The sequence below is a fragment of the Cnephaeus nilssonii genome (assembly GCF_951640355.1).
Source record: "Cnephaeus nilssonii genome assembly, chromosome: 18".
NCBI lineage: Eukaryota > Metazoa > Chordata > Mammalia > Chiroptera > Vespertilionidae > Cnephaeus > Cnephaeus nilssonii.
In genome coordinates this window covers 8,776,333-8,790,124 of record NC_137089.1, presented here as the reverse complement: position 1 = coordinate 8,790,124, position 13,792 = coordinate 8,776,333, and the positions used below count along the sequence as shown (strand labels likewise).

The following is a 13,792-nucleotide window of genomic DNA, read 5'->3' as shown; positions in this document are numbered from 1 at the left end:
AAAATTGTAAATACTTCATCACAAGGGAAATTAGTCAAGCACTCAGAGTGTTTTTACTCTTAATGTGGTATACAGGGAGATATTAGAATAAGTTTAATCAATTTATCAGTGATTGTTTTTATCAATGTTGTTTTTATGCCATGTTTTTGTTGTTATCTCATGTTGTTATTTCTTCTAATTAATTTCCTTTCAATGTGCACAAATCGTGCACTGGGCCACTAGTATTCTATAAAGAAATTGTTATTGATGATTGATCTTTTCTTTTTCCAGAGATCAAATATTAAATTCAGTTATCTTAATTTTGAAGCAAAATTAATCAAAGTGTCTCTATGACTGAACACACCTAAAATAAATGGACCAGAATTTGTGTTCTTTTTTGGCATGAAAACTATTGTTTCAGAATTGAGGGGCAGTGCTAGTGACAGATAACCTCCTTTCAAACCTGTTTAAAGAGGGGGTAGAGATAGGGGAGGGAATAATCTGTTACTTCATTCCACAAAGTCAAAAAGCTGGAGGTGAGAATTGGGAACCGTGAAGTGCTGGGAAATGGCATTGAGCCCTCGTCTGTGTTTGGAAGTACTTCTTAAACATGTAGAGATAAAAAGGGACAGAGATTGTTTTGCATTTGGTGATGAGAACTTTCCCAACCCCACAAGTAGTACTTGCTGCCATAATCACATAATCCAGACATATACATGTATGTACTCAAATAAGACAGCTAAACTCTATTTTGTTTAGTTACTATGAATAGCTGATACTTAGATTTAGTTTAGTAATTAAAATTTAAAAACAACCTAAAGAAGCAATACTTATGACTAGTAACATTCTTATTACCTTTTCAAATTGAATATAAAAATGTAGTTATGCTTGTACCTGGTTTTGCCCTTTAAAACTGAAATTTGAAGGAAGAGGTGTAGTACTGAGGACTTGAGGTGCTAATCCAGGCTGATATCCATAGAACAGCCATGGAAGATTCTGTTTCCTATAAACAATTACAATTGTTTTAATAATGGGGAAGCAATATTTATATTAATATTTGTGAAAGTAACTGCACTGAATTTGGTCAAAATGACAGTTCATCTATCAGACTATCCTCACCAAAATGTAACAGAATGAACAGTGCGCAGTCCAGGAGTATTTTCAGAGACAATCTGAAATAGTCCACATGCATCAAAAGTGGCATAGTTATAAGAATTCATGTTCATCACACACATATTTCCAAGAGCTTGGCAAGATGTTAGATTGGCATATACCTACAAGAGAACAATGACAAAGAAATGTAACACGGAATTTAATATCCTAAGAAAAGTTGATATAATAGATTATGCTTGGTTTTAATTTTACCTATTCTACAAATTATTCTTTTGGGTATTCCTTTATTTTTGATACTGTTCCTCTGTTTAAGTACAAAAGAATTTTCTATATGGCAGAAGAATAATGTACATTTTATGCAAATACCTTGCAAATCATTCTGAAGGGATGGACATTTTAATTGTAAAGTTAGAATGAAATTAAAGACAAGCAATTGAAAGAACTAAAAACTTATAGCATGACATTTAAAAGAACTGTTAAGTAGAGTAATTATATTTGAAAGAATAATTTGTTTGCATATTAGATCTTATTTATATATAGAAAAGGCTAATATGCAAAGTGTCCCCTTGGGAGTTCAACCGGGAGTTCAATAGCTTGCTATGATGTGCACTGACCACCAGGGGGCAGCACAGAATGAAGGGAAGCCCCAGCCAGCAGCCAGCAGCCAGCAGCCAGGTAAGGGAGGCCCTGGCCAACAGCCAGAAGGCCCCAATCGGCCCTGATCGCCAGCCAGGCCTAGGGACCCTACCTGTGCACGATTTTGTGCACCGGGCCTCTAGTGTGTGTGTGTGTGTGTGTGTGTGTGTGTGTGTGTGTGTATGTGTGTAAATCTATCCATTGAGTTAAGTAATTTGTTTTATAAATAATAAAATAAGACAATTTGTTGAGCCCCTCAAACTTTTTTCTCAGTTTTCCCCATCAGAAAAAGGAAACTCCATTTTTACAGTTATTCAAGTCAAAACACTAGAGTGACCTTCTTTTCTCCCTTCCCATATCCAATTAATTAGTAAATCATGCTGGCTCAATCTCCAAAATATAAGCAGAAGTATATCCAAAAGTCTGTCTCATTTCCATAGTACCATCCTTGTCCCTTACTCGGATTACCCTAATACTCTCCCTAACTGGTCTCCAGCTTCTGTCCTTGCCCCAACAAAATCTGCTCTCTGTGCTACAGTGGTCCTTTTAAAACCTGATGTCAATCATGTCTTCCTTTGTAGGAAAACCTATCTCCCTTACAGTAAACCCCATCCTTGCCACAGCCACTCCTTTCATCCCTGAACTCACTTCTCCACTTCCCCTGCTCTCTCTGCTCCTGCCACTCCAGACTCTTTCCTGTTTCTTAAGCATGAACAAGCCAGATAACTCCTGCTTTGGGACCTCAGTACCTGCATGATCTTTGCTTAGAACATTCTTCCCTTTATGTGGTTCACACTCACTTTCTTCAGATCTCCACTCAAATATCACCTTTTCTTTTTTTCTTTTTAAATATATTTTATTGATTTTTTACAGAGAGGAAGAGAGAGGGATAGAGAGTTAGGAACATCGATGAGAGAGAATCATCGACCAGCTGCCTCTTGCACACCCCCTACTGGGGATGTGCCCGCAACCAAGGTACATGCCCTTGACCGGAATCGAACCTGGGACCTTTGAGTCCGCAGGCCGACGCTCTATCCACTGAGCCAAACCGGTTTCGGCAAATATCACCTTTTCAAAGATGCCTGACCTGACCACCCTATATAAAACAGCACCCTCTTCCATTCTCAATGTGCTTTATCCTGATTTGTCTTCATAGCACTTAGCATCACCTGGCATTTTTAAATGTCTTTTTCTGAAACACATAAGCTGATTTAAGAACAGGGCTGGGAACAGAGTAGGTTATCAATAAACATTTACTAAATGACTGTATGAATCAGTTTCAGCTGAATAAGCTTAGAGACATTCAATCAGAGACATTCGTTCAATCTTATATAACAAAATATAAAATTAATAACATTTTCTTTATATATTCTCATTCAATCCACTAGGGTTTATTCTTCTAATAGTCAAAGAGATATATCTACTTGGACAACTTTTGTGATCTGAGGGGGAAAAAAGTACAATTCTTCAAATTTATATACAATTATTTTTAAAAAATTCAAACTTACCCTACAAGCAGCTGCTGATGAATGCAAATACCTTGCAAACCATTCTGAAGTGATGGACATGCCCTACAAACAAAAAGATGAATTTTAGTTTTAAGTTCAAATAAAAATTCCTTAATACTACAATGTTAGGAAGATGTTAATAATGCATATTGTTGAATGCAAAAAGACTAACATGACTTTCTCAATGTGATTAAAAACATAGATTCCAATGGGAATATAAGAATTAATTCTAGCCCTGGTCAGTGTGGCTCAGCTGGTTAGAGCATTGTCCTATGCACCGGTCAGGGAATGTGCCTCGGTTGCCAACTCCATCCCCAGCAGGGGGCGTACCAGAGGCAGATGATTGATGTTTCTGAAGGCAGTATTTTTCTCTCTCTCTCTTTAAATATCAATAAAATATATTTTTAAAAAATAAGGTTTCACTACCTTCAAAATGAGAGATTAAAAAGAACTCAGAAGTATCCATTTGGAATTAAACTCCTTTATTTTAGTTAAGCCTTGATTGCTGTTGGTATCACTGGGAGGAATTGACTTCCAGGCCAATTGGCTGTGAGGACCCGCTGTGTCTATAATGGAGGAACTGCTGTGCTGGAGACACTGTTATGGGGCAGAACTTGCTTCAGTGGAGCTTTGGTGCTCACTGAGTCTTCCTCTTGAGTGTGTCACTTATGGATGTGAGGAGTTGAAATCTGGTATCATCTCACACTAACCACTAGGTACACTGGCTCCTGGATCTCCAAGGAGGTGCTAAGTCAGCCACTGCCTGAGGCCACCCAGCAGGAGCTACAGCGAGATCTGCAGATTTCTCCTCTTTGTTTGGGGTTTGGAAGTTTTGGAGCTCTCTGACCCAGCTGCAGTTTGCTAGGTTAGGCTGCGAAAGGACAGGCCATTCATATGCAAAAGCCACTGCTCACAGCTTGGGTGGGGTTGTAAATTGGGTGGGGCAGGGTCTCAGGAAATCACCAGGACAGAGCAAATAGCGATGGCTGCCAGTCAGCCGTTTCCGCGTCTCCGAGTCCCCGTGTCCTGCACCCCCACGCAGTAACAATGATCCCTGCGAGCACCTCTGCGAAAAAGCCACCCTCACTTTCCGACCCAATGCCAGACAATCCAGTTTCTCCCCATAGGAGTCTGGGTCCCCAGAGTCTCACCGGAAACTGGAGTTCAGAGCAGTCGGGAGCTTATATCTCCCTTCTGACTGAAAAAAACAGCGCACTCTGTTGCCAGCCTGTTTCACGCGCCTCTGTACCTCCGCTCTTCTGTGCTTCCGCACCTCCTACCCGGTTTCAATGTGCTTTTTTTTTTTCCTTCTAGTTGCAGAATTTCTACTCAGCCAGCTTTCCCGTGGTTCTGGATGATAGCTGTTTTGTCTTTTAGTTGTAGTTTTGGTGTGGTTATGAGAAGTAGCACGTATAGGTGTATACCTTATGTCGCCATCTTGGTTTCTCCTAAACTCCTTTAATACTAGAGGCCTGATGCACGAAATTCATGCATGGATAGGGTCCCTAGGCTTGGCCAGCAATCAGGGCCGATCTGTGGAATCAGGGTCAATCTGTGGGGTGACGGGGGGGGGGGGGGGGGAGGGTAGTGAGGGCGATCGGGGTCCCCGCTGGCACCCGCCTTGGCTGGCCTGGCGCTGCCCACTATACTCCATGCTTATAACTAACTCCCAGTCAGTCATCTAACTCCTATTCTCTTGGATTTGTGACCTCTTCAGTTCCAATTTATTTATACTTCCCATTTTACATCCCAGATGCTGGCATCACTAGGATCTGTTACAAAAGCTCTAACTCTATGCCACCATACTGTCATCTATAAATAAAGAACCTGGCTGGATATGAAAAATCCTCCCGTCTCCAGTGACTACCATGTACAGGCACTGTGAGGTAGGTGTTATTATTAAGCCCCATTTCCAGACAATGAAACTGAAGTTTAGAAATGTTAACTAAATCCAAAGATACAAAGCAGAAGATTGGTAAATCCAGAGTTGAAATCTAGTCTCTGGTGATCCTAACTAAATTATACTGCATTCTTTACGTGACCTATAATGGACCTTTCAGCCTAAACATTCTGAGATTCACTGAAAAAGAAATGAGCCAAAGTAGAGAAGACAGGAACTAAACTTATAAAGTATAATGCTGAGTTGTTAGTCTGTTTCTTAGACTGATAATTTCTGTTTTAAAGTGATTTACAGCCCTAGCTGGTTTAGCTCAGTGGATAGAGAGTTGGCCTGCAGATTGAAGGGTCCGAGGTTCAATTCCAGTCCAGGGCACATGCTCGGGTTGCAGGTTCAATCCCCAGTGGGGGCCGTGCAAGAGGCAGCCAATCAATGATTCTCTCTCATCCTTGATGTTTCTATCTCTCTCACCTTCTCCCTTCCTCTCTGAAATCAATAAAAGGTATTTAAAAAAAAATAAAGTGATTTACACATAAATGTTCCTTATTTTAATCCCAAATTAATTACTAAAGAAATGCAGAAATATTCTTAACAATGAAACAAAAAATTTAAATATACTCACAAGTTCTCCATAACGTGCAGGTGAAATCATAGGTGTACGAAAATTCTCTGTGTTGTTGAAACATAAGCCCCCTGTCTAAAAAATGAATGAACAAATGAATAAATAAATGAAACAATTTTTGGAACAGTATAAGCAATTTAATTTTAAAATATGTACTTTATCAATTTGATTAGCCTTACTAAATTAGGTTCTAAACACGCACAGGACCTGCTGGTATTAATGAATGTTGGCTCACATCGGACACACCTGTCAATATAACAAAAATAATATTTAAAATGTCAGTGAATTATACTAAACCTGAATTTAATCAAAAACTTGCCTTCTAAACACTAGATTAGATTCATTCAGCTAAGCAATTACTTGTGATAAGAAAACAAATTAAAAATATTACACTGACTTGAATCGTTTTATACCACACTTAGTATTACAAGGCCAGGTATAAATAAATAAAATTAACCAGTAATAGAAGTGTATTCTTTTGAAACTATATGGGATGTAAGGAATAAATAATACTGAATAGCAAAGATGGGTAAATCACTCAATTAACAAACGAGCCCAACAAACTCATATAAATGAAACCAAATCCATTTTTATAAGTACTTATCAAATATACTTTCCCTATTTTACCTGCCACAAAGCAAAAAAGTAACATGCTGAAAAGAAACATGTATCTATTACTTATCAAACTTACAACCATCAATTTTAAAGTCTATTCATCTTTATTTAGGAAAATATATTTTCATTAATGAACAATATAAAGGGACAGAGAGCATTAAACTAGTTGGGGACACTGATGCTTTTAGATGGATATTTATTACTTGCAAGATAGAGCAGGAAAGAGGAGGGGCTCGGGGGTGGCTTAGAGAGGGATTGGAGGGGAAGATCGGAGGACCCGCCCAGTAGCCCGTATTTGGGTGCTACAATGCAGGGCAGCCTGGAAGAAAAGATGATCCAACACCAAGTATCCCCAGAAGAAGCTGCTCAAGTATTTTCTATCTTGAACTTGACAATTGAACTGAAAACTACACTTAAAGGAAAATAACCTCTAAAACTGAAGAAGTTGAAATAGAATAACGTGTCTGAATTAGAGAGAGGGAGTGGTGTGTGTGCATGCGTGTTTGGTGTGTACATATGCATACACAAAGGGGGAACAGGAGGTGATAGAGAAGAGGGCTACAAGAGTGTAAGTAAATTATTATATTTATCATTACATTTATCAATATGTTTTCTTACATAATATATAAAGCACAGTACCTGGTATATAGTAAGTATGATGTAAATAGAAGTTACTATTATATATTGTATTACAGATATATACAAATTACATAATAACAAACAAAAGTAGCTAATGTGCACTTACTCTGGAGCACCATGGTAAGAATTTAACATATTTATTTCTAAGCTGTGATAATAGCCTATGAAGGGGGGGGGAGAGGGGATGTTCCACTCTAAAGCGAGGAGACTGACCTACTGAGCTATCCAGGGTCTATGAACCCTATTCTGTCTCATTCTCTAGGCCTCAGCTTTTTTAGCTGTTAATGTTGATTTCTATTCTTCTTTGGGTTATTGTGAGGAGCAAATGATATGGGAAAGTACTTCAAAAAGGTACAGAATCTGCATAAATATAAAATGACGTTAATGAAGTCAGCACGCAGCACACTGCTTACCTGTTTCCTAAAGCATTTGCTACTGTAAAGGAGTTTTCATTTCCATCACAGAGCCTACAAGTTGCTTGAGACAACAACGCTCCATTTACATCTCTTTCCACTAAAATGTAAAAACAAAATTCAGATGTGACTCATAGTCAATATCTAAGCTTGTACACACTTACTAAATCTCACTGGCAATTCCAATAATTCTCAAAACATTATCTGCATTAAAGGCATGTTAAGCACCTCAATTATATAGAAAAGTGAAATCCTCCCCATTCACATAAAAAAAACCCCACCAAAAACTAATTCTCCAAATCCTCACAAAAATTAATTAATATTTTTTCTTGAAAAATTTCCTTACCTCTTACTGTATGTTTCTACTACACTGAGAATGGGAAACAAGCATTTTTACACACTGCTGCTAAGTTTCAGCCACTTAGAGGGCTCTTGAGAACATCTATTAAAATTTTACATTCACGTACCCTACACACTACAATTTCATTTTTAGAGACCTAACCTACTGAAACATACATACATGTGTATAAGGGTCTTCATCGAAGCATTGTATTTGTTAGGAAACAACCTAACATGTGGTCTATCTTTATGAAAGACCCACGTGCACTTGAGAAGAATGTATATTCTGCAGCGTTGGGGTGAAATGTCCTACAAATGCCAATTAAGTCCATCTGATCCAGTGTGTCCTTTAGAGTCACTGTTTCCTTGTTAATTTTTTTGTCTAGAATATCTATCCAGTGAAATTAGTGGGTGTTAAAGTCCCCTAGTATGACTATATTGTTGTCAATCTCTCCCTTAAAATCCTCCAGAAGTTTTTTTTATATGTTTAGGTGCCCCTATATTGGGTGCATATATGTTTACCAGGGTTCTATCCTCTTGCATCATTGATCCCTTTGGTATTATGTAGTGACCTTTGTTGTCTCTTGTAATGGCCTTCATTTTGAAGTCTAGTTTGTCAGAGATGAGTATTGCTATCCCAGCTTTTTTATTTTTCCTTTTCCATTTGCTGGATCCTGACATTAAGAGGAATGCTTATTATTTTTCCTTATTAAGCATCACGTTGGATTTTGAGTTGAAACATATATTTTATCATATTATATTAAGGAAGTTTCCATCCAATCTTACATTATTAAGAATTATTAAAAATCAGGTAGGGCTTTTTATCTTCTTCCTAATGCCTGCTGCTATTTCAAACATCATTAAATTTTGAAAAAAGAGTAATAAAGAATTTTTTAAGATATCACCATGCTATTTCAATTAATGCCCTTGTTAGAAACAAACACAAATGAAGATGTGTTACTATTTCATAAGAAATCTACTTCTTACCTAAAATGTGGCCACTGGGACAGTGGCATTTTCCTTCTGCAGTTAAATCACCAGGGCAAGAAATGCAGTTCCAGCCATCTTTGGTAACACCTTTCTAAATTAAAAAAAAATTTATTTTCTCCTTCTTAACTTCTTCCTCCTTTTAATCATGTAAATCCAAAATCCACAATACTGTATAATTTGTAGTTTTTATTCACATACATAATATACATTTGGGCCATGTAAAAATTTCCTGTGTAGCCAATTTGTGTTTATATTCTAAAATTAAGATATACATTTATAACCATGTATTGGCTACTATTAACTCTGGGAAATAATTCTTTCTTCTTCATGATTTTCAGCTCAAATGAGTCCTTGCTTTTATAATTAATACTGTCATTCAGTTTTTCCATTTACAAAGATAAAACAACATTCAACAGAATTTAATAAATAGCCAATTAAGTTTAGCTTTACTTATCTTAAAATAATTATTCTAATCTCTAATAATCCAAATACATTAGCTTTTAAAAATTAAGTTATGATTCAAAATAGGGTAATGTTATGGTATATAACATGTTATGATACATAAACAAAGTTGTTAAAATTAAATTATGAGGCTATTTCCTTCCATCCATTAATAGTTTATATTAGTAAAATACGACATCATTCAAAATTGGGCTTAACTGGTCTTATTGAATTCATGCAAAGAAACGTATTCACGCATTAAGCATTGCCAAATTCTGGAGTGATAAGGTCGGGAGAAAAATATGTAATTTACCAAATTGCTGTTAAAATGCTTTCTTCTACCTGAAACACACACACAAAAACACACACACACACACACACACACACACACACACACACACACACACACACAAAGTTTAAGCTGAAACCGGTTTGGCTCAGTGGATAGAGCGTCGGCCTGCGGACTGAAAGGTCCCAGGTTCGATTCCGGTCAGGGGCACGTACGTTGGTTGTGGGCACATCCCCAGTAGGGGGCGTGCAGGAGGCAGCTGATTGATGTTTCTCTCTCATCGATGTTTCTAACTATCTCTCTCCCTTCCTCTCTGTAAAAAATCAATAAAAAAAATAAAATATATATATATATATATATATATATATATATATATATATATATATATATATATAAATTGGGCTTATTATATGATTTAGGAAAAATATGAGACAAAAATACAGTAATTACATTACAAACATGAATGTAGCCAAAATTAATAGCGAACAATGGCAATAAAAAAAATGCCAGAAATTATTTTAAATTTGGGTTGAAAAACTGGATATATCAATAAATGTTCCTATATTTGGCAGCACATTTATTTAAGACTACTTAAAAATTATGACTTCTTAGTAATGGCATTGAAAAACAAATCTCCATTGGCATAATTTCCTAATAGTGGCTATTTATCATAAGGTCAATATTTCCAAAAGTAAGTATCGAAATGATAATCAAATCTATAAGTACTAGCCATAAAGTAGAACAACTGGTAACTGTATATTACATTCCCAAATTCAAGGTTTTTTTTAACACAGATAATGAGAAGATATATTACTAGAAAAGTCAGAACTGGCACACAGAGACTCTTAATTATCCTAAATGATTGAAAATATATTTCTGTTAAGAATCATCATATATAATAACTGTTAGCTTCCTAATTTTCCAAAAATCCTACATAATAAAAGGGTAATATGCAAATTGTCCCCTTGACCGGGAGTTCTTCAGAGAGTTCGACCAGGGGGCAGGGCCAGCCTGCAGCAGGTGGCCAGGGGAAGGGAGGGGTAAAGGGAGGAAGGCAGCAGCCAACCACTAGGGACCCTACCAGTGCATGAATTTCGCACACTGGGCCTCTAGTTATGATATAATGAAATGACTAAGAGAATGGCAACAGATATTATTTAACCTATTTAACGATGCAAATTGGCATTTCATGAACTTACCAATGTAATATCATTACAAGCATAAATTATTATATAAAACATTGAAATATAGGTCTAAGACACCGAACTCAATTTGTACCAAAGGATACACATATTCCAAATCGCTGTATATATGTATCATTCATTTATTTTTCTTTATAACTGAATTACTCTATGAGGAAAAGTAAAAACACACCATTTTTGTGGGAGTTTTTTATTTCAAATTTTATAAAGCAAAGCAATAGGATTCCCACTTACTCCAAGTTTGCATAAAATTTTACCAATCTCCCAAAATGTACTCTAGTAAAAAAAGAAAAAAAGTTAGCTTTATAATGTTAAAGGTGGTGGGGAAATAGTAGTGTACAGTATTAAACGGTAGTTTAAAAAATGCATTTAATTTACTACTTTCACAGTAAAATTATTTAAAGATAAAATACTCCATACCTTGTCTTCTGGGCACTTTTTACAAATAATATCTGCTCCTCCGTTATTAGAGATCATCTGAAATCCTGGTAGACACACACATGAAGTTCCTAAAAAGAAGAGAGCCAATTTTGACCTTGGCAAATAAAAACATAGCTCCAAGACAGGGAAGCGTTTAATAATTCTTAAGACCTAGAAAAGCAGTATAGCAGTTTAGAGCAGTACTGCCGAGGTTCAAATCCAGAAACATACTCCTCGGGTTCTAATCTTGAGCAAGTTACCGAACTTTTCTGTGTTCTGGCTTCCACTTTGGTGAAGTGGAAAAAAGCAATACTTTCCTCATAGGGTTAGTATGAATATTAAATTAGTTACCATATATAAAGGTCTTAGAATGTGTGGGGCATACAGTAGGTACTGTGTTCGCGACCATTTTTAGTGCAAGCGTAATAAATGATTGAACTATGAAACTAAGAATATTAATGGATACGGAAATGTCACATTTCTATTTCACCCAAACATACACACATATTCAATAAATTTACACTTACTTTGTCAAAACAAAACCTTACTAGAAAAGTTACATTCATTCCAATAAATTACCATATTCTTCTGTTTGCACAGATAGTAAAGATTTTGAGATAATCACTATGCAATTTGCTGGGAAGTAAGGACATCATTCTCTAAGAAAGCCTGAAGTGGAAATAGCACCTATAGGAATCTTGGTATTAGATTGCATATATCCGGGTTCATACTTATGAAACTAACACCAGACACTTTATTTATTTATTTTATTTTTTTAAAATATATTTTATTGATTTTTTTACAGAGAGGAAGAGAGAGGGAGGGAGAGTTAGAAACATCGATGAGAGAGAAACATCGATCAGCTGCCTCTTGCACACCCCCTACTGGGGATGTGCCCGCAACCAAGGTACATGCCCTTGACTGGAATCAAACCTGGGACCTTTCAGTCCGCAGGCCGACACACTATCCACTGAGCCAAACCGGTGTCGGCCAACACCAGACACTTTAGAGGCTGTGAAATTCTTTCTCATTGATATCTCCTCACCGCAGGGGCCTGACGTGTCCTATATGATGACTTAAATGGGGGATCTGTCAACTTGGAAGAGGACAGAAATTTAATACCCTGGGGGACCACATCGAGATTGAAAACATCTATCTTTAGACTTTTCCATCTTGATTTGGTCGCCCAAAAATAGATCCAGATACATAGAAGCATGGAACAGACTGAGACATTTCAGAGGGAAGGTGGGTGGGGAGAGATTAATCGGGGAACTTAGGATGTATCTATCCATAGCCCATGGACACACAGTGTGGTGAAGGCCAGGGAGGGGCTGGTGTGGGGTGGAGAGGGTGATAAAAGGGGGAGATATCTGTAATACTTTCAACCATAAAGATAAATTAAAAAACAAACAAACAAAAAATCTTAGACTTTAGAGCATAGGAAAAGTCTTATTCTAAGCAGTTTCGGTGAAGAGAACCAGGACCAAATGATGGATGTTTCAAGCAAAAAATAAATAAATAGATAAAAATTAGGCTTAATTGAAAGAGACTTTAAGGTCAATTAGTAATATTCAATAATAAAAGTAATAAGTCCGAAGGACATCTATAACATTATAGACGCATGCTACAGTGGAAATACATGGGTCCAGGCTCAGGGCAAAGACACATGCTCTTCCAGTCCCCCATTTAGGTGGCAAAGAGGACATTACAACCTTACCTGGACTGCAGCTTCCTTATCTGTAAAACGAGAAGGCTGACCCTGCCTGAGTGTAAGGTCCCTTCCAGCTCTAAGGGTCTGGCTTTTGAAAAGTAAGATAGCCCTGGCCGGTTTGGCTCAGTGGATAGAGCGTCAGCCTGTGGACTGAGGGGGTCCCAGGTTCGATTCCAGTCAAGGGCATGCACCTTGATTTCGGGCACATCCCCAGTGGGGTGTGTGTAGAAGGCAGCTGAATCGATGTTTCTCTCTCATCAATGTTTCTAGCTCTCTATTCCTCTCTCTCTCTCCATTCCTCTCTGTAAAAAATCAATAAAATATATATTTTTTAAAAAAGAAAGAAAAGTAAGATAAACGGTTATCACAGTCCCCAAGGGCTAATCTGCGTCCCCTCCCCGACCTGTGCTGTCTCCTGCTCCTCTGGACCTCAGATGACTTCTCCATGTTTTCTACCTTCGCTGGGCAGCTTCCCAGGTGCTCCCTAAAGGCCTTTGGGCTGCAGAGGAGGGGACACCGGCGCCAAGTAGCGGGCTCGGGGGTCCCCTAAACCGCAATCCTCCAAGGAAATCCGCCCTGGCGTTGGCGGTTCACTTTCCAGAAACACTCTTCCCGCAGACGAAAAGGTGTTTCAGCGACCCGGGGGGCTGGGCCCAGCAGCAGGCCGGGGTGTGGGCCGGGCCGGGGCCCTCCATCATCTCACCGCGGGCGTCCTGCCTCTGGTGGGCTCCGCACGGCGCACAGGAGAGCGCGGAGATGTCGAAGTACTGGTCGCGGCCGCAGGTCTCCGGCTGCCGGAAGGGGAACGAGAAGGTCTGGGCCCGGGAGACGCGAGGGAGGACCCACGGGAGGAATACTGTCACGGCCGCGACCGCCCAGCTAGACCGAAGAGCCATCGCCGCCCGAGCCCGCGGCGGCCGGTCACCATGGAGCCGACGCCGGCGGCGCCCAGTCTCCGGCGCCCCGTCAGCCTTTGCG

At 38.5% G+C, this 13,792-nt stretch overlaps 1 protein-coding gene across 1 annotated transcript in view; it reads right to left on the bottom strand.

Moving 5' to 3' along the window:
• Positions 1-13,768, bottom strand: part of TMEM67 (transmembrane protein 67) — a 38,499-nt gene extending 24,731 nt beyond the window's left edge. The window contains exons 1-9 of the mRNA XM_079795845.1: positions 13,518-13,768; positions 11,104-11,192; positions 8,749-8,842; positions 7,423-7,522; positions 5,935-6,001; positions 5,756-5,830; positions 3,237-3,299; positions 1,099-1,253; positions 874-982 (exon numbers count right to left, since the gene is read on the bottom strand). Coding sequence (XP_079651971.1) covers positions 874-982; positions 1,099-1,253; positions 3,237-3,299; positions 5,756-5,830; positions 5,935-6,001; positions 7,423-7,522; positions 8,749-8,842; positions 11,104-11,192; positions 13,518-13,710 — 945 coding nt within the window. The 5' untranslated portion in view covers positions 13,711-13,768. The remainder of the gene's footprint in view (positions 1-873; positions 983-1,098; positions 1,254-3,236; positions 3,300-5,755; positions 5,831-5,934; positions 6,002-7,422; positions 7,523-8,748; positions 8,843-11,103; positions 11,193-13,517) is intronic.
• Positions 13,769-13,792: the final 24 nt, after the last annotated feature.